The 24,835-nt window shown below is 43.1% G+C and overlaps 1 protein-coding gene across 1 annotated transcript; it reads left to right on the plus strand.

Annotated features, from left to right (window-relative positions):
- Positions 1–18,343: 18,343 nt before the first annotated feature.
- LOC124075241 (zinc finger protein 639-like) lies at positions 18,344–24,174 on the plus strand. The gene is made up of 3 exons (XM_046419020.2): positions 18,344–20,210; positions 22,296–22,666; positions 23,954–24,174. The coding sequence occupies exons 1-3, from the start codon at positions 18,703–18,705 to the stop codon at positions 24,172–24,174; spliced, it is 2,100 nt and encodes a 699-aa protein (XP_046274976.1). The 5' UTR covers positions 18,344–18,702.
- Positions 24,175–24,835: the final 661 nt, after the last annotated feature.

Consider the following 24,835-nt stretch of genomic DNA (forward strand, 5'->3'; position numbering starts at 1 on the left):
ATATATTAAAATAGATATACATTTTAATAAAAGAAATCAAAACAGTGATAAAATACTGATTAATCAGTTATGTTTTAAAATTTTTAGTGATCTCTACATGAGTGAACATTAGATAAAAGTCTGCAGATTATTAATATAAGTATTCATTTCTAACTTTAATTACCCTGTAAGCAGTTGTGGTGTAGTTTCAACACTATTTAAGACTCATACATTAGCAGAATCACTTCATATCATCGTGTGTACTGCACCCCACCAGGGTAGTTTTCTGCTCAGAAGGTGATGAGTCTCCTAAGAAGATGAAATAATTATTAAAGAAATAAGAGCCAGAGCCAGAAATTAGTTTCAAAGAGGTGGAGCACATCATAGATTCCCTAGTCCACATGGGAGCTGAAACACAATGACCAGAAAATGGCTAGTTCCTTATTTATAGGAGAGTACATCAATGGCAGGGATAAGATTACAGTGGAAGAGGTCTTGCTGCAGACAGGTTGATTGGCATCCTTGGAAGATATACCCATCTCTGAGAGGCTACGTGGTTATGTGTCTCCAATGGCTCATCCCATCTCCAGTGCAGTGCTGAACTTACACAGAGCTAGGTAGGATATCACATGTACTGGGCAGTCTCAAAACAGTAGGATTGCCACTGTGAGTTCCTTAGATTCCAGACTTCCTGCCTAATGGCTTTCATGTTTTTATTTTACACGCACTTCACAGATGTCTTCCAGCATATCTACCTGACATGCACTGCTTCATCTTCTATAGCAACAAGACTCCAAGATGAAATCCAAGAACTGTGCATTTTGTGATTTTGGGTGGGATGCTGTTTGTTCTTATTCATAGCAGCATGATCTTTCCATGTGCCATACCCAGAGACTTCCTGGATCATACACATGTCCCCAGTAAACTTAATTCTGTTGCCCTTAAATTTTTCTGAGGCCCTCGTCTGGGCATTCCAAGCAATGTGCATCCAACAAATTCAAAGTGTCTTCTGACTCATTTCAGTGAGCTAGTTACATACAGGGATTTTTAACAACAGCCACTTTGATAGTAATTTTAGATGGAAAGTTGAGAAGCCCAGCTGAGATGCAACTCACTCTTTGCCCTCATGAGGGCTGCTTCAGCTTGTTGGGGCCACAACCATGGCCCTGCACCTGCAGAGGCCCCTGCCAACCAAAAGAAGGTGCTAGTGGGTCAGAAGTTTGGTGGCATTGCAAGGATGTGGGGCATCTGCTGAGCTGGGGAGAGACAGTTGCACATATGCCTATCACTTTTGAGAACCTGTGAGATGCACTTTCAAGGCCTTACATTATGGCCTATTACACACTAAACCTCTCACAAAATTTTAGTGAAACTGAGCCACAAATTATAACAGGAAGTTTAGAGAGACTGTCTTTATTAAAATGTGCTGACTTATCACTTGGGTCTGCAGAAGTAAAAGAAAGATAAAACATGCCATCTCTGTCTTTATGTTCTGTCTTTTTCTCACTTTGGTCGGGTTCTTGGTCAGCTCTGCTTACTCGTTTAAGGAATGCTCTTCTAAAATCCTAGTGCAAGCTTGGGTGGCCCTGAATTTACATACTGTGTCACTCTTTGAGACTTGGGATGCCTGGGAAAGATGAATAAAATAATTTCAAAAGTTTCAGGGAGATTCAACTACAATCTTTTACAACATAATACCTTGTTCCAGAACCTCTGACATGATGCCAAGAATTCTCATTCACTGCCATTAATGCTCAGTCACCTTGAATTCCAGAAACCAAAGCAGTTCACAGAAATGATTCCATGATGTGATCACTCCCCTTTACCTCACAACAGGAACTGAGACTACCTCAAAAGCACAAGCCATCATCTCAGGGAAGTCAGATTGCCCCTGGGAGTGATAAGGACTTCTCCAGAGTTATCTTGCTAAACCAGAAGAATTCAGATAAAATAGGCCATATTCTATCTCACCCCAATATCCCATAAAGGGTTAGTGTCTTTCTTGTGGATCAGTTTCATGTATCAGTACTATCTACATACAAAATCTCACAATTACACCTTATCCTGTATATTTATAACACTTGGCATAATTTTTAGTTCTACTATTAACAGATCAGAAGTTTTCTTCTCTGGTATCAAGTTAAAAGAAGTCAAAATGAAAAAAATTACATGGTACCCCCAATTCATCTGTGAGAAACATATTTCTTGATCACCTGCGAACACCTGAGATTGTAGATAGTACCTAAAAATATAGACTACTGTTCTGGTTTGGATGTGAGGTGTCCCCTGAAATCTCTTTTATGAGCCAATGCAAGGTTTAGATGAGAAATAATTGGGTTATGAGATTCTTAACCCAATCAATGAATTAATCCTGTGATTGGATTGCCTAAGTGGTAACTGATGGCAGGTAGGGTATGACTGGGAGAGGTGGATCCCTGGGGGCATGGCTTTGGGGTATATATTTTGTATCTGGAGAGTGGAATCTCTCTACTTCCTGATAATAGTATGAGACACTTCCCTCCACCCCACTCTTCTATCATGATGTTCTTCCTCACCTTGATCTCTGGAGGAATGGAGCCAGCCTTCTATAGACTGAGCCCTCTGAAACTGTGAGCTCCCAAATAAACTTTTCCTCTTTTATGATTGTTCTTTTTGGTTCTTTTAGTTGCAGCAGTGAAAAAGCTAATGAAGACAACTGCTTTCTCCTATGTGCACATACCTAGAATAGGGTTAATTAATAAATGAGGCACAATAAAATGTTGACAGTAACTAATAACAGAAAAATTAATAAAATATAATAAGATATCAGTGAATGTAGTTTTGCTATCTAAAATGTATTATTGTGCTTATCTTCTTAAGATGATGTGAATTAACAGCTTTTACAGATGCTCTTATGTGTATTTCAAAAATCATTGCTCTTATGCTCTGGGGCTCTTGCCATGTAAAATTAGTCAGTGAAACACAAACTCTGTACAGCATGACAGCAGATCCGATAACCAAAATGGCTAGTAATCGTTAGGATGCAGGCAGTCTATGCACTGGAAATGGAAGAAAAATAGTAACACATACCATGGGGGTGGCACAATGAATACAGTCACCAGCATCAAAAAGAAAGAAAAGGAAAAACCTATATGCTTTCATGTAATCAAAAATGAGAAGCTTGGGGCTGGGGTTGTGGCTCAGCAGTAGAGTACTTACCTAGCACGTGTGAGGCCCTAGTTTTGATCCTCAGCACCACAAAAAAGAAAGAAAGAAAGGCATAAAAAATGAGAAGCTTTTTTTTCTTAAGAGAGAGAGAGAGAGAGAGAGAGAGAGAATTTTAACATTTATTTTTTAGTTTTTGGAGGACACAACATCTTTGTATGTGGTGCTGAGGATCAAACCCGGGCCGCACGCATGCCAGGCGAGCGCGCTACTGCTTGAGCACTTCCCCAGCCCTAGAAGCTTTTTGTTGTTGTTGTAAACAAGTACTACAATAAATGCCAAATAACTCACTAAACTTAAATGGAATTGTAAAAGACAATACCATAAAACCATAAAAATAGTAAGAAGTGATATTAAAAAGACCTATGTAGATAAATATAGAAAATAGTACAACAGCATTTTGAACTTGTGACTTATATATTCTATATTATTTGAAAGTATAAATGCAAAAGCAATACTCACCAATTTATATTGTACAGCACATATTATCCCATTTCTTGATGCTATAAAAAGAACTAGGCACTGTACCAGGAAAACAAGACTTATTTAACTCACAATTTTGGGACTGGAAGACCAATATCCAGAGTCCCATCAATTTGATTTCTAATTGATACCAAGTTTTCTGCATTATGATATGGTGGATGACATCATGTCAGGAGTATGTGGGACAGGGGAAAATGACATAGGCAGGCAGAAATTAGAGATAGTCTTGTCTTGTCATAATCTTACTTTTTCAAGAGCTCACTGCAAGACACTAGAATTAGTCTCTTCTGAGTCTGACTCATGGCCCAATGACTTGATAATCATGCACTAGTTTCCACCTCTCCCTACTTAAAGATTCAATCAGCTCAACACTACCGCATTAAGAGCTAAGTATGCAATGCATAAAACCTTGGGGGCTAAACCCCATTCAAACCATTGTGCACATAAATATTTTATAAAAATATCCTGTCATGAAAATATGGATCAGAGTTGAGGGACAGGATTGTAAAGAAGCAGAATTTTATATACTTATGATACTAAGTAGATATAAATGCAAATTCATTTTATCCAGTTAGAATATTAATTAAGAAAAACAAAATCATATGGTAACATGAGAAAAACCTGCAACAATGCAACACAAAGCATAGAGCATGAAGAAAACGAACCGCAAAATACCAGAAATATTGCTTTAAATGAAAATAGATCCAACTCTCCAATTTTAAGGAAGATACTAAGAAATAAATATGAACATGAAGAATAAAAACTTAGGAGGTTGGGATAGGAGGATGGCAGTTGGAGGCCAGCCTCAGCAACTTGTCAATATCCTATCTCAAAAAATAAAAAGGGCTGACAACATACTTCAGTGGAAAAGAACAGGTGGGTTTAATAGCTAGTACTGCATAAAAAGATACAGCTGTGTACAAGGAATTCACTTTATATTAAAAACCACATAAAGGTCAGGAATGAGAGTGAAACACAAAAATAAGAACCAAAAGATGGATGGAATGATGATGTAAATGTCACACAACATACATTGTGACAAAAGTGACACATGACATTGTAATTTTTACTAAAAACGTATTCTAAATTTACATGTTAAGTAGAAAAAAGTTAAATACAAACATAGCAGAACTGAGATAATAGAACCAGTGAACATAAAATGAATTTCATTTTTCTTAAAAAGATTGACAAAATTGACTATTAAATCTAACCAGAGAGGGCGAGAGAGAGAGAGAGAGAGAGAGAGAGAGAGAGAGAGAGAGAGAGAGAGGGAGGAGAGGTGGGCAGACAGACAAAGAAGATTGAAATTACCAAAGTCAGAAATAAAACTTGGGACATCAATTAAAATTTACAAACAAAAAAAATAGGATTTTCTCAAAATACTATCAACAATTGTATGTAAAAAATAAGATAAACTAGATAATGTGGACCAATTCCTAAAGACAACCTGACTTAAACTAACATAAAAAGGAATTGAAAATCTAAAGATATGTATAATAAGAGAGTGAACCAGTGATCAAAAAACCAATAACTAATAAATGACATCTAGTCGAGAAGTTAAGAAGTGAAACTATATTAGTAGAAAATATGGCTTTCTGTATAGAAATCTATAGAACTTTTATAATAAAAATACTGCACCATGTTTTCTGGATACAAGAACAATAAATGTAAAGTAATTTCAACTTTTTAAGATTATATACTTTGGGCCTGGGATTGTGGCTCAGTGGTAGAGCTCTTACCTGGTACATGTGATGCACTGGGCTTAAACCTCAGTACCACATAATAAAATGAAAGTATTGTGTTCATTGCAACTAAAAAATAATTTTTAAAAAGATGAGGTAGTTTGTTTTTGAGGCCTGAATATCTGTTTCAAGTGATCTAGTCGGTTGGTCATTCTTTTCATTGGATTTTTTTGGGGGTGGTGGTGATGGGGATCAAAGCTAGGGCCTTGTGCCTGCAAGGCAAGCACTCCACCAACTGAGCTATATCCTCAGTCCTCATTTGATTTTTAATTTGGTTTATTGATTCCTTTTGCGGGGGGGGGGGGGTTCTGACTGACTCTTCTTCAGAATCTCTATTATTGAAATATCTTATTTCTTGTATGTTCTCTCTCATTTCACTTTTTATGTCATTGTTCAACTCATACTTCAGTTTAACCATAAAGTTTCCAAATTTAATCTCTGACATTTTCTCCACTGTGGTGTAAATGGAGTCTGTGGTTGAGGTATTCTGTATTGTTCTAAATGGTTTATTCCCTTGCTTTTTCATATTGTTTGTTTTTCTCTCATCTATCTTGATGGATCTGAAGCTGATTATGAGTTTAAAGCCAGCCTCAGCAATGGCGAGGTGCTAAGCAACTCAGTGAGACCCTGTCTCTAAATAAAATCCAAAAAAGGGCTGAGGATGTGGCTCAGTGGTCAATGCCTCTGAGTTCAATCCTCGGTACACCCTCCCCCCCAAAAAAAGAAAATATCTTGAACAAATACTAAGTTCTTCTCCTATTAAACAGAATCCTTTCTTTGGTTGGGTGATGTATACTTTCTGTCAAGAACAGTCTGTGAGAGGTGGTGGAAGCTCAGCTTTTGCATACTCAGAAGTGCGTCACTTTGCAGCACTGGAGGGGATGTTTTGAGAGGTCTATCTGACTTCCCTTGTTTTTGTTTACTTAGCAATGAAGAACCTGCTTTCTGCCACTTCATCTGCCCCATTAGAATATACTCACCCATTACATAGCTCAAAAAGTATTGTTGAGTGTCAACCCCATGTTAGATGCTGTGGGGATACCATGAAAATGAGTAAGGGGGGGAGCCCTGTTCATGAGAGAGACTCATATCATGACTCAATAAAGTGGAATCCCAAATAACCATGAAAACTAAATGGTTAGGGCTGTCATTATAAAGAAACAGCCTTACTAGAACCTAAGATGAACTTACAGAGAAAAGTGCCTAGACTTTATATTTGTGGGTTGCTACGCTGATTTATTTTCAGCTCCAACTGGTGTGGAGAGGCAGGTGTGTAAGGTCTTTTTGGAAGTTGTTTCCTCCTTACGCATTCCTGCAACCCTAGGCCTTCACTTTGGCTTTTGCATGCCTTGCATGGCACTGGAATTATGTGTCAAATAAATGTGCTGGGCTATTTTGTCACCTCTTGCCAGCCAAGGCATTCCACCAGGAGGCAGGCTGCTTTTCTCCTTCGTGTTTGTAGCATAGGGGAGAAGAACCAGTCTTATCCATGCCTATTGCTAGGACTTTGGCTGAGACCCCACCACAAAGCAACATCACATCCTCAAGAGAAAAGCATGTAAATGAATTCAAGATGAATGTTTTAGGTTTTTGTTCTGTTTCATCATTTTTGGGTCCTGGGGATTGAACTCAGAGCTTCAATCATGCTGCGCAAGTGCTCCTCCATTGAGCTGTATCTCCAGCCTCTTAATATAAATCCGACACAGGGGCTTCAGAAGGGGAGCCTGGGACTCAGGAAATCCACATGCTTATGCTCAGTTTGCTGAAATGAACCTTCATGGAGAAGCACAACTGGGCAAGGGGGTCTGACTGATGGGAGGAAACTCGGGACTCTGCAAGTCCTGTTTGCACAGGCTCCTCTGGGCCTTCTGTCTTAGGGCCTTCCTCCAGGTACAGAGAGGACTGTAGGAATGATAGTCTTATGGCCTGACTTAGAGGAAGGGTTCTTTTATGGCTGCTTCAGGGTGTGCAAAATAGAAAGTCTATTGGTCCATTTTCAGAATATAGTATTTAACCTTAAATGTAAAAATGGGATGTAAGAAAGGCATCCTGTAGCCTATCTAACTTCCTGGATCCAGTCTCCAGAGGATGGCCCAAATGCCTCCCCTCACATCCATCCTGAGCTCCCCAACCTGTGTCCGGTCTAGTCACTTGAACTCCAGCCCTTCCCTTTGCCCATCCCCATTTTAAAATTAGCCAGTCACGTAGATTGGAACCCCCAGTTCCTCCCATCTGAGTGAGGGCAGTGCTGCCTTAGGGATATAAGCAGTGGACTGCCTGCCCACGTGTGTCTACTAGACAGACTTTCTTGGTAGCACACCTTTCTGCAAAAATGAAGTTTGCCTCCTTCTGAGCATGTGTTTGATTCCTTGGCCACCCACATTACTAACAAGGGAGAGCAGCAGGAAGAAGCCAGAGTGATCTCTGCTCCTGATGCTTCTCAAATGCCAAGGTGCCAGAGGTTGGGGGAGTGCGTCCTGCACCCCAGAAATATCCATAGTGCCTAGAACCATGCTCAGTACAGAGGAGGGCTGGTTCCATTTTTAATCAAACATGCACTTCCAGTGTATTGTACAGTTCCTGGGTGCATCCATCAAAAGAGTGCAAATCACTATTCAGGTCTTTCTTCCTTGAGTACAGATTCACAGTGCAAAGCCCTTTTCCCTCTTCCTTAATCTTGGTTGGGTTTCTGGATACAAAGTTGTTGGTGTGTATGTGTTGATAGGATTATTATAATTGAAAATAGAATTTTCCCCTGGCAATATCTGCATACATTCAAAAGTGATGTCTATCCTACACCCATGTTATGTTTTTCCTGTAGTTCTTTTCCTTTTCTCATCTTTTTCTCAATATTCTAAGTAAGTAATAATAGAGGTCTTTTCTATTCTTCATATGGCTGCCTTAAACTTCACTGTCTTTAGGAATACAGTTATATGTAGAGTCTCCAGTGATAAATAACTACAACAGAATGAAGCCCTTTGATCCTGTTTTATATCTTAAAAAGATACTAAACACTATCTTCAACTATCTCTTGATAATCCAATTTCCTAAGGTTATGTGCCTGAGACTGAGTGGGAATTTTAAATACCTAGAATTCAAAGTTAAGTACTGAATTCAAACAAAGCCTGAGCAATCCAGCCTGAGACTTGTACATGTGGCCATAAACAGCAAAGGAATCTTCCAGCAGCTGCCCGTGTGGTAAGTGTGGTTATGACTTCACAAAGCAAGTCTCTTGCCTCTGGCCCAAAGGATTTGGGGGCTGATTTTCCTAAGCAGAATTTCTAAAGGACATAATAGCCTCTCACCAGAAGCAGCCCGAGCATGCTAGCAGATGCCCGAGTGAGTAGTGAATGTCAAAAGAGTAGGAGACTTTGAGGGGAAATTCAGTGACTACCTGAACTCCTTCTGAGACATGTCCTAAACCTGGTTGGTGGAGGGAGCTCTAGGCACTAGCTGCCTTGCCTGGCCAACATGCCAAAGTCACATCAAGGTCAAAGGCACTGCCCTGAACCACTCTATTGCCTGGGAAACAAGTAGGTGAGGAAATAACTTCAATCCTGTTTGTAAATGTATTGAAAGCTTTCAAAATGCAGTAGGTTAATTACCCTATGCTGCTGATCTATCAGAGTTTCTTATTAGATTTTTATAAAGTTGCTAATGGACCAAAACAGTAATTCTTTGTGAGGACCCCCACTACCTACTGGATTTTGAACATAATTTCTGGGGAACTGGACTTTCTCTTATGTTTTAGGGCTGCATGTCCAGCTGGTGTGGCTGGAAGTCCTGCAAGCATCACACCAGCCTCACTCCTGCAGCCTGTCGTTAACTTGCAATTTGTTGCTGATGCACTTGGTGCTGCCATGGCAACAGGCTGAGGCAGTTCCTTATCTCAGGGTTCCATGCAAGGGTACAGGTCAGACTGTCTGTTCTTCAGGGTCATCTTTACAGCAGCAAGGTAGTCTTCACTCCTATCAGTGAGATGCAAGTGTAGACCTCATAAACACCTACCCATCAGTATCGGCTTACACCAGCCCTGTAGTCCTTACAAATAAAATGATAAAAAGGAAAAAAAACTCTCCAATAATGAATACATAACACAGAAAATGGGAATATAAACAATCACCATAAGACGACATTGTAGCAAGGTTGCTGTAATGCTCTAAGGTCCAAAGACGCAAATCCTCTTCTTCAGAAGTGATGTTCAAAATCCATGTGATTAGATGTAAGAAACACACCTCGCTGTGAGTCCCACTCTAGACACACTGGGGCTCCTGAGCTCTTTCTCCCTGGAAGGGACCTGCTTTACCCTGCACTCACCAGTCTTCTTGGCTCAGAACGCTGCACAGGCAGGACTCTGCTGCCCTCTGCTGTCACTGAGGCAGAGAGCAGAGGCTGAGAGACACCTCAGCACCTGTCAGCATCCCTGCCCAGAGAAGAGCTTGTGAAGACCTGAAGCCACGCTGCTCCTCAGCCTCACTGAAGGATCTGTGCAGGTCGGGGAGGGAGTCAAGGTAGGTCTGAAAGGCCACACACAGCCAAAGGACAACATGGTCCATTGAGGTGGCAATCTGTTTTTCTTTTCTTTTTTTTTTTTTTTTGGGGGGGGGGGGTTGGGCATCATCCAAACATTGTTTACAAGAAAACAAAACCTCATCACATTCATCTGTCCATTTATTGTCCCTGTAATATGAGGGTGCAGTATCAGTTTAAGTGCTCCAAAGTAAAATAAAGCAGGGTGAGGGCAGCGGGAGTGCTGGAGAGGGGCTTCCTCTGAGGAGGTCAGGAGGGAAAATGTGGGGGCCCCAGGGGTTATCCCAGGCAGAGGAGAGGCAGCTGCATGGATTCCATGGCTGCAGTGCCCTGGAGCATGTCAGAGCCAGGCTTATCCTGGGAGCACAGTGGCTGGGAAGTGAGAATCAGGCTGGGGACGGCAGCAGAGGTTGGGTCCTATCCAACAGCCCCATCATGTGAGCCATGTGTGCAATTTAAAAATTTCTAGTACCCACAGTGAAAAAGTAGAACAGAAATAGATGAAGTTAATATTGATAATACATTTTATTTAGCTCTAATATCCCAAATAGTATTATTTGAATGTGTAATTAATATAAGAAATATTAATGAGTTGTTTTGCTTTGTATGCACTGAATCTTTCAAGTTTGATGTGCCTCTTCCATTTACAGCACACCTCACCTGGAAGTAGGTGTTTGTGAAGGGTTCATAGTCAAAAATGTAGTCATAGCTATAATTTTAAAAGGTGGTAAGAGGCATATTTGGATGTCTGAGTGCTTTCTGCATTCAAGGCAGCTTTCTTGCAGGCACTTTAGAGGTGACTCCTATGGAGAATAAGTGAGCAGTAGAACCAGGTCCAACTTAACCTGAGTCAGAAAGCCTGGCCTCGTTGGGGCTTTGTTTTATTTCAGGGGAAGAAGTCAGACAAGATCTCAAGAGGTCTGAAGAGAAGTAAATTCTACCCAGATTCCATGCAGGTCATTCATGGCTGCAGAAGGGAGACAGCAAGAGGGACATGGGAGTGGTGGGCCACCCTCTGTCACACACAGGCCCTGCCCACTACCATGGCCTGGTCTCTCAGGCTCTGCAGAGCTTGCTTAGGAGCTTCTGCGGTGGTCTTGACTCCCAAAATGGCTACATAACAGCTGTGTGCATCAGGTTGAGTGTGTTGTACACCCATTTCTCACTTGCATTGCAAGGTGGGCTGAGCCTGGAGTCATGTCAAGTGCTTGAGACAGTCCCTGCTGTTGAGTGTCAGTGGCTCCTCAGAGCGACATCTCTGTCCACTGCTATAGAATCTCAGCTCTGTTCTTCAACCCAGGCCCAGGCAGGCTTGATGGGCAGGACCCAGGCACAACCTCTGCTTGGGCAGAGGCTCAGGCTTTGCTTCCAGCCTTGGGCTTTCTAGAAGCCTTCTGTGGGACACCCTTGGGAACCATGTGGCATTCACTGTCCCTCATGCTGGAAAGGCAAAGGACTTGATCCAACTGAGTGCCTGTGACCTGGGGAAAGCAAGACAGTAGCGAGATGCTCGCCCTTCCCCAGCTCAGCCGTTCTGACACGTGTTTCATGAGGGCCCGGAAGGTCCTGTGGGACTACACATCCGCAGCCTACAGATGAGCCCACTGTCCCAAGAAACTGTGTGGTTTTGGCCTTGGCTGGAGCTCTGCTCACAGGAAGACCAGGGTAAGACACTGCCATGTTTTATTTCCTTAGCTGTGCGTCTGAAACAATTTTGCTGTTACACAGATGTGTATGCATTTCCAGGAGAGCCTTGCCTCCTCCTTGTCCTGGGCCCTTACCCCTCTCTCTGGCATCTGCTGTCTCACCCACTAGTGCTTCTTTCCCCAGCAAGTGCAGACATTCCCCAGTCACTGCCTCTCCCTTGAAGGAGTCTGCTCTTTCTGCGCTGTTCCTCCACCTCGTTTCCTCCCCACCCACTGTGGCCTGGCCTCCTCTGCGGTGCTCTTGGGCCACCCTCACAGTTCACCCTCCCAGTCACTGCAGGGGAAGTTCAGTGGAACTGCAGAGCTGGGGAAGGACGGGCAAACTGGAATGCTTCAGCAGAGAGCTTCGTGAATGGGGAGACTGGATGGGATGAGGTTGATATTGTGATATAATGAAGATTTAATTGTGATCAGAATGGATGTGACCATGTCAGTGATCATGCACTGAGCCCTGTGACATTCCACCCAGTCACCCAGTGCTTCACAGGCCTTCGATACAACACCCAAGACAAACCCTTGAATCGGCCATTACTATTCCCACTTTGCTGTTAAGAAGATAGATGCAGAGAGGCCAGCTCACCCAAAGCCACACACTGGCTAGTGGAATCAGGCCCCATGTCCAGGTCTGACTGCCCACATGCAGAGCTCCCACCCAAGTGGCAGAACTGACTCTGCCCCTCACCCAGCCTGTGCTCACAGTGGCTCCTAGCACTGGGGTTAGTTTGATTTTCTTTCATTGGTTTAAAAGCAGTGTTAAAGAATCATATTATATAGAAATAGAAAGTACACTAGAGGGAACTAGGGCTCAAAGACTTAGAGAGAGATGGAAATTGACTGCTAATGAGTGGAGGCATTAAGTTGGAGTGATGGAAATATTCCACAAATTGATCATGACTATAGATGCACAACTCTATGCAAACAACAACAACAATAAAAAATTGAATTCCACACTTTGAATATGTGAATTCTACAGTATAGGAATTGTATTCTGAAAGGAAAGTGACCACAACACTCAGAGCAACCAAGAGATCTTTATTGGAGCAGTGCAACAGAGGAGGAGGAGGAGGAGGAGAGAGAGAGAGAGAGAGAAGAGGAGAGATGGAGAGGGAGAGAGCAAGAGAAAGAGAGAGAGAGAGAGAGAAGAGGAGAGATGGAGAGGGAGAGAGCAAGAGAGAGAGAGGAAAGAGAAGAGGAGAGATGGAGAGGGAGAGAGCAAGAGAGAGAGAGAGAGAGAGAGAGAGAGAGAGAGAGAGAGCAAGAGCGAGAGCAAGAGAGAGAGGGGCCCAGCAGGAGGGAGTTTTTATAGCCCAAATCTAATGGGGTCTCTGGGTCTGCACACAAGGGGGTTAAGTGCTCGGCCTTGAGAGGAGGTTGAGTGTTCAGCCTTGAGCAGGAGGGCGAAGTGTTCAGCCTTTAGCTGGGGCTTGGGCATTTGGGCTTGAAGCAAACCGGTGATAAAGAACCAGACAGAGTATTTGAATGGCCAGGTCATCCTGCAGCTAATTTTGTTTGGCATGCCCTGCAGACAACTTATTCATCCTGTCCTGCACCTAACATTCCTCCCTTTTTGTTTTTCTAAGTGACATGGGGTCGGCATAAAGTCCTCTAGCTACTTCCTGCTTAATGGTGGGCATTGTGGGACCTAGGAGGGAAAGTGGAGGAATGTTCGGGGGACAGGTCTGAGAATACTAGGGCAGCCAGAAATAACACTCAGTGGCTATAGACAATTACTTTGGTAGGGGTTAAAAAGTCCATAAAAGTTCCTTTGAGCCACAAGTCATCAATGGCATCAAACCTTTTCTGAGTGGAGAAGATCTTTGGTATCAGCCACTGGTCCTATCATAGGGACTCTAGAAAGTCTTGGAGGTGGCTTGGTTGAATCCAGTAATGTTAAGGGTGTCAGGCTGATTGCAGCCAGTGGAAGAGCAATCACCTTGACCCATAGACTGAGAGTGGGTGGTGTCATCCAGGTGCCATGTCACTTGAATGTAAAAGCGCCATCTGTGGTTGGGATAGAAACTTGAGAGAGAATAATGATTAGAAAAAGAAGAAGAGGGTTGGTGAGAAATTTTGAGTTTGGTGGGCGTGGTGGAATTCCAGGACTGGACATTTGGAACAGGTGCCTTTTTAAGTTGGGAGACATAGTACCAGGGAGAGTTTCTAAAATCTTGGTAACCATTGGGATAGTAAGTGTGACTGTATGGGGTCCTGTCCAGAGAGGTTCCAATGATTGAGAATGCAGTTCCTGAAGTAAGACTAAGTCACCCAGTTGAGGAGAGTCTGATTCAGTTCCTGGTTGTGCTGGGATTGAGACAATGAATAGCGCAGGAAGGCACTGGTCTGCATGTTCCCTGAGAAGTGTGGGCTGGACCATTGTCTGACTGGGTGGAGGTGGGAAGTCTGAACCTGGGAATGATCTCCTCAATGAGGATGGAGGCGATGGTGTCAGCATTTTCCCTGGATGTAGGGACGACTTCTATCCAACCTGAAAAAGTATCAACCAAAATAAGTAGGTAGCAAAGCTTTTTGTGCCCAGGCATGTGAGTGAAGTTGATCTACCAGTCTTTGGCTGGTGGCTCCTCATCTGATGTGTGGGGAGTTTAGGTTTGATGCTTCCTTGTGGGGATACTATAGAGCAGACTGAACAAGCAGAGTGGACCTGCCAGAGAGTAGTTCTCATTCCTAGGAAGTGAAAGAGTGGTTGTAAAATCTGGAAAAGGGGTTAGGGAGGGTTTTAGGTGGGGGCAGAGTCTCTGGAGCTAGAGGAGTTGGTCTCTGTCTTGGGCATCAGGGGCTGGTAGTTGATTGACTGGCTGTTTGGTGAATTTGATCTTGCAGGAACTTTTGTAGGCAATTTAATAGACATGGTCCTATTAGGAGAAATATAAAGAGGACTAATAGGGGTCCTGTGAGGGGGAGGAGCCAAGGCCATACTTGACTGAACATTCCCCATGGAGACTGTTGGCCTAGTTGCTGTTTCCTCTTTTCTAGCTGTTCTTGTCCTTTTACTCCCAGGAATGACTGTGTTTTGGCTTAACTGTTTTTGGTAGGTGTTTAAGATCAAACTGGTCAAAATTGAGTTTGTTTCTAACTATTGTTAAGAGTCAGCCAAGTTCCCAGTTAGTTCTGCTAGTGCCATTTGCTCTAGGATAGGTTCAGTTCTTGCTTGACCATGTGGCTTCCCTTGAAAGCATCAGGGATATCTCCTGTCTCCAGTGACCCTCCTATTCACTGCAAGTGCACTGATTGGCTTTTCATTCTCCAGTGGTCTCAATAATCTCCCTGATCAGGAGGTTATGTGGCCCAGAGTTGCAAAGCTCTTTAGAGAAGTTCCCTGTTCCCTGGATTCAGACTGACTCAGAGGGCCAGAGCCAAATATTGGTTTTCTTGGCCATTTTAATTGAACTTTAAGTCTTGATCATAAACATCCAACAAAGTCAGTTTCACCTTAAATTACAAGTACTGGGCTTTAGCTGAAGTCTGGCCTACTTTGGAGTCATTCTTACATGTAGTAAGATGGGAGGCACAGCCTTATCTCAGGTAAGGCAGGGCTCTTTATAAATCTTAGGTAAAGTGTTCTAGTATTGAAGTTGATCTTTGTTTCTTAAATATCATTTTATAAAGTTTATATATTGCTGTTTGAGGTCACATGAATACTAGCTAACACAATATGATATTATATTTAAATTGTACCCAGTGTATAGAACTTTATTTTAATCTTATTGATAACAGGTCTAGTTATAGAACATTAAATGATATAAAATTTCTAATATATTATTTTTATAAGCCTAAAACTACCATGCAATCTTTTGGAGAACATCAGCTTGATATACTGTTTTTTAAGCTTTTATCTTAATGACTTATATACCTGGAAAATATGAACACATTTAATATAGAAAGAAGAGTAATAGAACCATAATTACATTGATGTTTTTATATTAATCAAGTTTAGCTCTTAAAGAAATAACATATTACAATAGTGCAAAATAACAGTTGTTGTTTAACCATAGTGGTAGAATCCTTAATTCCTTCAAGATTACTTGCTCAAAAAACTTACATATATAATCAACTTACACAGACCTTCTTTATCACTTGCTTAAATCCTCTTATTTACTTAATCACATAGAGAACCTTCTAATTTCTCTTTCCCATCTGTTAACTCCTTCTTTATTTACATTTTGAAACAATCCTTGTAAATTTCTGAATTTAGGCAAATTATTCCATTTTAATAAGAGATATTTTGTTATTTGCAGTACACAATCACATCTGTTTACCATTTTATAAAAACATAAACAATGTTTAAGTATATAGAATTATACTGTTGTAGGGATGGACAAGGCAAGGCACCTAAGATAGCAGTGAAGATAGGGGAAAAGTTTTATTTGGTTGCAGCCAGATTCAGAGGGCACAGCTTCTGGTGTAATCAATTAATCCCCTGAACCCCAAGTTTAGATAGTTTCAGAATTTTGCACCCAGCATGTAAGGCGAGAGGCTCAGAAGTTCACAATCTGCAGAAGTTCATAAGAAGCAGGTTTTTTTTTTTTTCTGTTCTGGGCAAGTTAACCCTTCAAGGACACCTGGGAAAGGGAGAGCTTTTTTCCCCCTTTCTTTCCTCCCGCTGCCAGCTGTTACCACGGAGCCCAGTTGGTAACACCCTTATCTTAGAAATGTAGTCATCACTGTGAAGCCCCTGCTCAAGGCCAGAGGCCTTGTTCACATATTTTGTGAAAAACTAGTAAAGGGGTGTCCAGCACCTGGAGTGCTGATTTTTCCCAGACAGTGGCCAAGTAAAACAGGGCAACACAAAAATAGGAAGTTTATCTACACTGAACTCTTCTGTAGGGACTCTTTTGCTGAAAGTCCTAAAATCAGCCATGGTGAAGATTTTTGGAGAAAGTCAGTTAAGACTTTTCTGTGGGCCTGGGTAGGGAGGGGGAAGACAGTAAGGCAGGGCTGAGAGCAGCTCCTATGGATCTGAGAATGAGGAAGGAGATGTAAAAGAATAATGGGAAAGAAGTTTGGGATTTTCCCTAGCAATGAAAACTTGAGCAGTAGAACAGGTAGTGCAGAGGGGAAGATGGGAGTGAATATCCCAAAAAGCCTGTAAGGGACTTTAATTCTTAGTAACCTTGTTTTCAGTGATGACAAAGCAACTTTAAAGGCCATTTTCACCAGATCTCTGATAGGGATCCAAGGGCTCTCCTCAGCTCGTTAAGCTGTTCGTGGAAGTAAAGAAACTACATTTAGAGGTATTAGCTTACTTCTCTGACAACCAATATAACATGTGTAGGAAGCCACTACTATTTGTCAAATTCACAACCAGTAAGTGTTCAAAGAGAGGCTTTACTTGTGTGTAGCTGTGGGGTGCAGGCTCTGTGTGTCAAGAATCTGCCTTTCAGGTCATCACTGATCAGGCATGTCACCGAGAACCAGTAGCTGAAAGCCACAAGCAGCTCTGGATGGAGCCAGACTCTCCTGTGCCTTTAGAAGATCATGGGTCCCCAGAAGCAGCACTCAGAGGCTTGAATGCAGCGATGACACAAACGGTGTTACCTCAGGTCATGTGCAGCCAGCAATGACACAGTTGGTGTCACCCCAGGCCGTGTGCAGCATCCCTGCCCTTCCAGTGAGGACACTAGTAATGCCACCTTAGGCCACATGCAGCATCTGTTTCCAATGACCACACTGTCTTCAGCTGAAGGTCGTTGCTGTAATTTCCAAAACAAAGCAAAGAGAGGAAGATTTGGTCTCCCTGTCCCTTGGTGCTGACTGCAGTGAGGGCCTCTGGTGGGGGGGACAGGACAGCTTTCAGCTTTGAAAAAGTGGAAACTCCAGATGAACCCCAGCTTACCCAGGGAGTGAGAGTGGCTTGACCAAACCTTCCGCTGTCTCCTTCTCCTGACCCTATTCCTTCAGTTCCTAGATTAAATTCCCCTCAACGTCACACTGGAACTGAGCTGCCTACCTCTGACCTGTGGCCTTCTTCCACAGAGATTGCTCCAGGGTACCTCCATGTCCTAAGCAACTGTCTCTAACAAACTTTCTGTTCATCCACAGTGTCATAGAGAGTTCCTATCAACACCCTGAGAAGGGACGTGGCCTTTCCTGAGCTAGCCCCACCTCACCAGCTCATTACAGAGGGTACCAGAATCCTAGGCTGTTTGCTCTTTTCTTCCTTGTGTAGGAGAAAGTCTCAGTAAAAGAGGGAAGAATGCCTTGTAAATCTACATGGCAGACGAGCAGAGCAAGAGACAAAGGGGAGAGAGAAGGTGACACTGGGGCAGGGGGTCTGTGAGGGAGGTGAGCAAGAAAGGAAAGCAGGCTGTGGGTAACAGAGCCCCCCACTCCTGAGCTTAAGGGTGTGGGCAAGGGGTTTCAGCTCTGCACAGTCCCCGGGTTGTGCATCAGCTCTGTCTTTGCCTGACACCTGGCCCTGAGACTGATGACCTGGGCTAGGCACTGTGGACGTGTCCACTAAGAGGAAGGTCCCTGAGATCCATTTGAAAAGGCAGTTCATGGTGCATTTGGTCAGTAAACTGAGAGCTTAAGAATACTGGGAGTGGCGCGCAGCCTGGGCCTGGGGCCTAGCAGGCTGGGCTTGGGGCGCGGGAGGGAGAGGGCCGGTCCTGACAGAGCGCCCTGGAGCGCGAGGGCCTGAGCGGCGTCGCCCGCCGCCTGCGGCCCTCTCTGCCTGCGCTCGGCCGCAGCCACCTCATCTGTGCCTGGGCCGGCTGGGGCCCGGGGAAACGTTTTTTTTAGGTGACGGTCTTCCTCTCCTTACAATTGTTGGCCGAGAAAGAACTGGAAACAAGATGTAACTTGGTGGTGGCAGTGCTTAGCCATGAAGATGTACCCACGTACAGTTAGAGTTATTCAATGTCCAGGAATCAGAAGACATGTATTTGCATCTCTGGTTTTGCCATTTCTTACTTGACTTGACTTTCACTGAGTATGTTTCTTCATCAGTAAAATTGAGGTATTTTTTTTACCACCTGTGGAAACTTTGTAATTCATTTTTCCTCACTGAAATATTAAGAATTATACCAAATTGAAAAGATATGAATGAGTATCCTAAAAAAAGAAAAAGGAAGACTTTACACCCTTCTCGTTATTCAGATTCCTCTGGAATAAGCAGAATTGCAGATGGATTCAATGGGATTTTTTCTGATCGTTGTTACAGTGTCTGCTCTATGAGACAGCCAGACTTAAAATATTTTGACAACAAAGATGATGATTCTGATACCGAGACATCAAATGACTTGCCAAAATTTGCAGATGGAATCAAGGCCAGAAACAGAAATCAGAACTATCTGGTTCCCAGTCCTGTGCTTAGAATTATAGACCACACTGCCTTTTCTGCAGAAAAATCTGCTGATGTAGAAATTTGTGATGAAGAGTGTGATTCACCCGAATCAATCAACCAGCAAACTCAAGAGGAGAGTCCTATAGAAGTTCACACCGCTGAAGATGTCCCCATTGCTGTAGAAGTGCATTCCATTTCTGAGGATTATGACATAGAGACAGAAAACAATTCCTCTGAGAGCCTCCAAGACCAAACTGATGAAGAACCACCAGCTAAGCTTTGTAAAATTCTTGACAAGAGCCAAGCTTTGAATGTGACTGCTCAGCAGAAATGGCCTTTACTGAGAGCTAATAGCAGTGGCCTCTATAAATGTGAACTTTGTGAATTCAATAGTAAATATTTTTCTGATTTAAAACAGCATATGATCCTGAAGCATAAACGTACCGATTCAAATGTGTGTCGAGTATGTAAGGAAAGCTTCTCTACCAATATGCTTCTGATTGAACATGACAAACTACACGAAGAAGATCCCTACATTTGTAAATACTGCGATTACAGGGCAGTAATTTTTGAGAACCTCAGCCAGCACATTGCAGACACCCACTTTAGTGATCACCTGTATTGGTGTGAGCAGTGTGACGTGCAGTTCTCCTCAAGCAGCGAACTCTACCTGCATTTCCAGGAGCACAGCTGTGATGAACAGTACTTGTGTCAGTTCTGTGAACATGAAACAAATGATCCAGAAGACTTGCATAGCCATGTTGTAAATGAGCATGCGTGTAAATTAATAGAACTAATCGATAAGTATAACAATGGAGAACATGGACAATACAGTCTCTTAAGCAAAATTACCCTTGACAAATGTAAGAACTTCTTTGTGTGTCAAGTATGTGGTTTTCGGAGTAGACTTCATACAAATGTTAACAGGCATGTTGCTATTGAACATACTAAAATATTTCCTCATGTTTGTGATGACTGTGGGAAAGGCTTTTCAAGTATGCTAGAATATTGCAAGCATTTAAATTCACATCTATCTGAAGGGATTTATTTATGTCAATATTGCGAATATTCAACAGGACAGATTGAAGATCTTAAAATTCATCTAGATTTCAAGCATTCGGCTGACTTGCCTCATAAATGTAGTGACTGCTTGATGAGGTTTGGAAATGAAAGGGAATTAATAAGTCACCTTCCAGTCCATGAAACTGAAAGACCCTCTGACTCCCTGTCCAAGGAAAAGCACACGAGACACTGGCTGCAAAAGCAAGAGGCAATTTATTGCTACATAGGCGCCTGCGGGTGCTCAGCGAAACCTCAGCCGGAGCTTCGGTGAACTGGCACACCGGGCTCTAGGGCACAGATCTTTTATAGGGAGCAGGGGGTTAGTTTTTAGCTTAGCACGGTAACAGTTATTCTATTGGTTCCTCTGAATCCAGTCGTTAGGTCACCTGGGGGGTAAACTTGTTTTTCCACTTTATGTTCTCGGAAAAACCATAAAATTGCATCCTGTCCTTTTAGTTCCTGTTTTTACCCTGTTTGCTCAAGTTTGGCCCCTCCGGGGTTATCTATATGGAACATCTTGTGGTAACATTGTGCGAGACTTGAAGTGCTACATGCAGCTGGTGAGGTTTTGACATGGGGGTTGTGTAAGGGAACATCTTGCAGCTTCAGGGCACAGGGGTTAGTTTTCCTAATGTTGGGCCTGGGGCCTTGAGGTCCTTCAAAACAACTTGATTATTCTCTTTATTTTGATTTACATAATGTTTTTGTGAAATAATAAATTCAACCTTTTTTTTGAAAAAAAAAAAAAAAAGAATACTGGGAGTAAAGTTTAGCCATGACTTAAGACCCCAAAGATACGTTCCACCCTGACTAAAAGAATTGTGCTTTCTTGGGTTCTCAGGAATCTAACTTTCTGAGTGAGAATGGCTTGAAGAGACAAGAAACTGCTTTCTTTAAAAAGTTCTCACTTTGATGAAGATTTAGGGGCATTTTGTGTATTATTAGTGAAGAGTTTCGGATTCCTCATTCTAAAATCCCATTTCCTGTTCCATTTCATGGTAAGAAAACAGAGGAGCCCACAACTTGGGGGCATAGCTGGTCTGAGAAGAAACCCTTGACCCACTTCTTGGCTGTGGGTGAAAGAGGAAGACTTGGCCAGCGGATCCAACAGCACCATCCCCATATCACTTAGCACATGCACTGACTGTGTATGAACACATGCATGGCACACGGAAGGGGAGAGCAGCAGATGGGGCCTCTGCTGCATGCTCCTGTGTAGCAGACGTCCATCATCCTCATTTTAGAGATACCCAAGTCTGGTCTCGGGAAGCTTTCATGAAGTCAGGTGCCTGGGAAGTGCCAGGATAGGTTGGCATGCAGGCCTCCTCCTTTTAGTCTTCTTCTGGTGTCACCATCCTTTCCATTAAGAGTAAGGAAGTCTGTGTGGCCCTGGGTTGCTTGGCCCTCCAGATTTCTACCTGACAACATCTTCTTTGCCTAAGGGAAGTTTTGTATACAGACGGGAGTGTCCTCTCTCTCTTTTCTTGGTACTGGGGATAGATCCCAGGGGTGCTCTACCATGGAGCTACATCCTTAGCACTTTTTATTTTTATTTCAAGACAGGCTCTTGCCAAGTTGGTGAAGCTGGCCTCAAATTTGCGATCCTGTTGCCTCAGTTTCTGGGATTGCAAGCATGTGTCACAGTGCCTGGCAAGGAGAGCTGTGTTTGCTTTTGGAAGGTGGTTTGCAGTAGCTAGGCTTTAATGGCCTGTTGAACATTTCAGTGCTCCACACCGTTAATAACAAAATTGGTCCTGATGAAAACTCGGTGGAGCTCTGCCATCTTACAGCATCTCCGCATGGCCCTTCCCAGTGGTACTGAATGATACTCAGAGTGAGTGAGTGAATTGCTTTGTTTACTCAACTTGGGTTTGCAGGTGAATCAACTGACTACAGAATAATAGTGTGTTTACACAAACTAATTTGAAAATGTACTTCTTCCTCCTTTCCTTGCTCTTTGCACAAAGAGGAAAGAAGAAGATTGTATGTGGCCCCTAGTTACCAGGTCCCGTCCCTGGTCTATCTGTGCATAAACCCCTCAAGGTCAGTGTGATGGGATAGAGTGGGTGAAGCCACAGAATTTGCCCATGTGCCAACCATTCACCCTGAGTTAGTAAAAGGGCACAGTGAGGCTCCTTCCACAGCTAACCCAAGTACCCCATTAAAACCTGAGAATGTTCAAATTAACCCACAGGATTTTAGATTTTTCTTCTTTTAAGAAGAAAAAGGAAGGAGGTGAAAAACATTCCATAGGACAGAAAGGAATGTGCCTGTTATTTCTGTCAGATTAACACTTGCCCAAACTGCTGTCAAAGCCAAAGAAGAAATAGAAATATCTCCATCAAACAGAACACAAGGGGAGCTAGCTGACCACCGATCAAATCTGTTTGTAGCTTTGCTGAGGAAACTTCTAGGGAAACATCTGTGGGACAGTGACTGCCTGAAAAGTGATGTTCTGCCAGTGCAGAGCAGGCCAGAGGCTGACCTCCTGGAGCAGACCTCAGAGAGGAGCTGGACCTCCTGGGCAGGAGGAGCAGGCACAGGCTGCAGGTTCTTGCTCCAGGAGTCAACATTCATTGCTGTCTTTTCAGGCATGCGTGTGGCTAGTGATTTTCATCTTACTCATGTTAGAGATTTATATGAAGAAAAGCAAGCTGGTAAGAAACACTTTGGAGCATCTAGATTGCTTCTGTGGTTGTTACAGGAGAACTGGTTACAAGACTATGAATTCTTTTTAAGGTTTCTCCTCTAAAATGCTACCAGAATACCACTAAGCTGTTTTGAAGTGTTAACAAAACATGTATCATATAACAATCTCAGTGAACCTAAAAGCATTTATTTGTGAAATTATTATAGTATAGAAATAGTTTTCCTCTTGTTCAGAGAACTTGTCTGGTAACTAATACTAAGCCAGCTTGTAAAGAGATTCTCAGTATGCAGTCCAGATGAACTTGGGATTGCAAGCATGTGTCACAGTGCCCGGCAAAGAGTGCTGTGTTTGCTTTTGGAAGGTGATTTGCAGTAGCTAGGCTTTAATGGCCTATAGTTACAAGGATGCAGACCCTCCCCCAGACTTCTCACTCCACTCATCTCATCATTGGAAGTGGATACAGGAAGGTCTCTCCAGAGGCAGGGGAGGACTGTCTTCAGACCTCCCAGACTCTTGTCACATTGCAGAAAAGAATTCATGAATGTACGAGCTATGAGTAGAGGAGCAAGGGATTTAGTGTAAAGGGGCGGTGCTCACTGGAGCTATGAGTGCAGGAGATTCCAGAGACAGAGAGAGAAAGAGAGAGGGGGTGATGAGAGATGCTAATATGTGTAGAGCAGTTCAGGGGCTGGACTGGAGGTGGGTTATACAGTTATACAGTTTACAGGTGGGGTTACACAGTTTTGCTATGGTTTCAAAACCAGTAGTAAATTCCCTCACATGCCTGTGACAATCTTACAGTTGTGTTGTTTTTATGAGTGTAAGTTTCCAAATTTATTGTTATAAAATTCCTTAATTTAAAAAATAACTTTAGGCTGAGGACTAAGCTCAGTGTTGAGTATTTCCTTAGCATAAATAGGTCCCTGGGCTCAATCCCCAGCATTGCAAACAAAACAAAACAAACAAACAAAAAACCATGTATCTATAATGATATCCTCACTTTCATTCTGTTTCTTTCATTTGCTTACTTTTATTTTTTATCACTCTCACCAAATTCGTCTAGCTTATTAATATTTTTAAACAACTACCAACCCACCAGGCCCATTAGCCCCACCAACACTCCTACCAGCTACTCCTGCCAGTGGTGACATTCATTCAGGGCAATGAGGTGCCTTCTTGCAGGCCTTCTGCCAAGGTCAAAAGCTGCTCCTGTCCAAGTCTGACCTTCAGAAGGAGGTCAAACTCTGCAGCTGATCTGGGATTCATGGGCTTCTCCCTTGTCCCTCACTTCTAGAGGGGTCTGAGGGACAGTCTTGTCTTATACAACTCATGGACAAGCTACATTTGGGCCCAGTCCCCAAGATCACCATTCCAGCAGAACTGGTACCAGCTAGAAAACCTCTAACTTCATTGGGCGTCATCATGGGCTATAGCATGAACCCTGTGGACATGCCCAAGGCCAATAACCTGCCTGATGGTGGGCTTATGATGAAGGAACAGGTGTGGGGCATGTGAGTCTCTCTACACCATTTCTGACTCTGTGTGCATCTGCAATTATCTCAATGTAAGACATTTAATTCTTTTAAAGAGCTCAGACTTCAGAAAAAAGCTTAGATGACTAGGCAAATCACTTCCCTGCTCAGAGGGTGAAAAGGATTTAATTAGTAAGATGAATTGGCAGAGCCTGGCACAGTGGAGGCTCCGAAGTGGCTGTCAGAGATGAGCAACACTCAGCCTCAAGGTGCTGGGTAAGGAGTGCAGAGCCAGATCTAGTGAGAGCCATCTGGCTGGCAGCAGTGGGCCACACTCAGCCTCAGGGCTGTGGGTGGGTAGTGCAGACCCAGGGCATGCAGGTCTGTTGAGGGCCAGGTGGTTGTCACTAATGGGCAGTGCTCAGCCTCAAGGTGGAGAGTGCAGAGCCAGGGTATGCAGGTCTGGTGAGGATCAGGTGGCTGTCACTGATGGACAGTGCTCAGCCTCAAATTGGGGAGTGCAGAGCCAGGGCATGCAAGTCTGGTGAGGATCAGTGGCTGTTATTGGTGGGAAATGCTAAGCCTCAAGTTGGGGAATGCAGAGCCAGGGCATGCAGGGAATGCATGTAAAGCTAATATAATAACTGCTTTGTGGTTTTAATACTATGTATTAATACAATGTAATTGCTTCAATGTTGACTTTT

The sequence above is a fragment of the Marmota monax genome, unplaced genomic scaffold (assembly GCF_021218885.2).
Source record: "Marmota monax isolate L192 unplaced genomic scaffold, Marmota_monax_Labrador192_F-V1.1 WCK01_AAM20220418_F8-fsc00275, whole genome shotgun sequence".
Lineage (NCBI taxonomy): Eukaryota > Metazoa > Chordata > Mammalia > Rodentia > Sciuridae > Marmota > Marmota monax.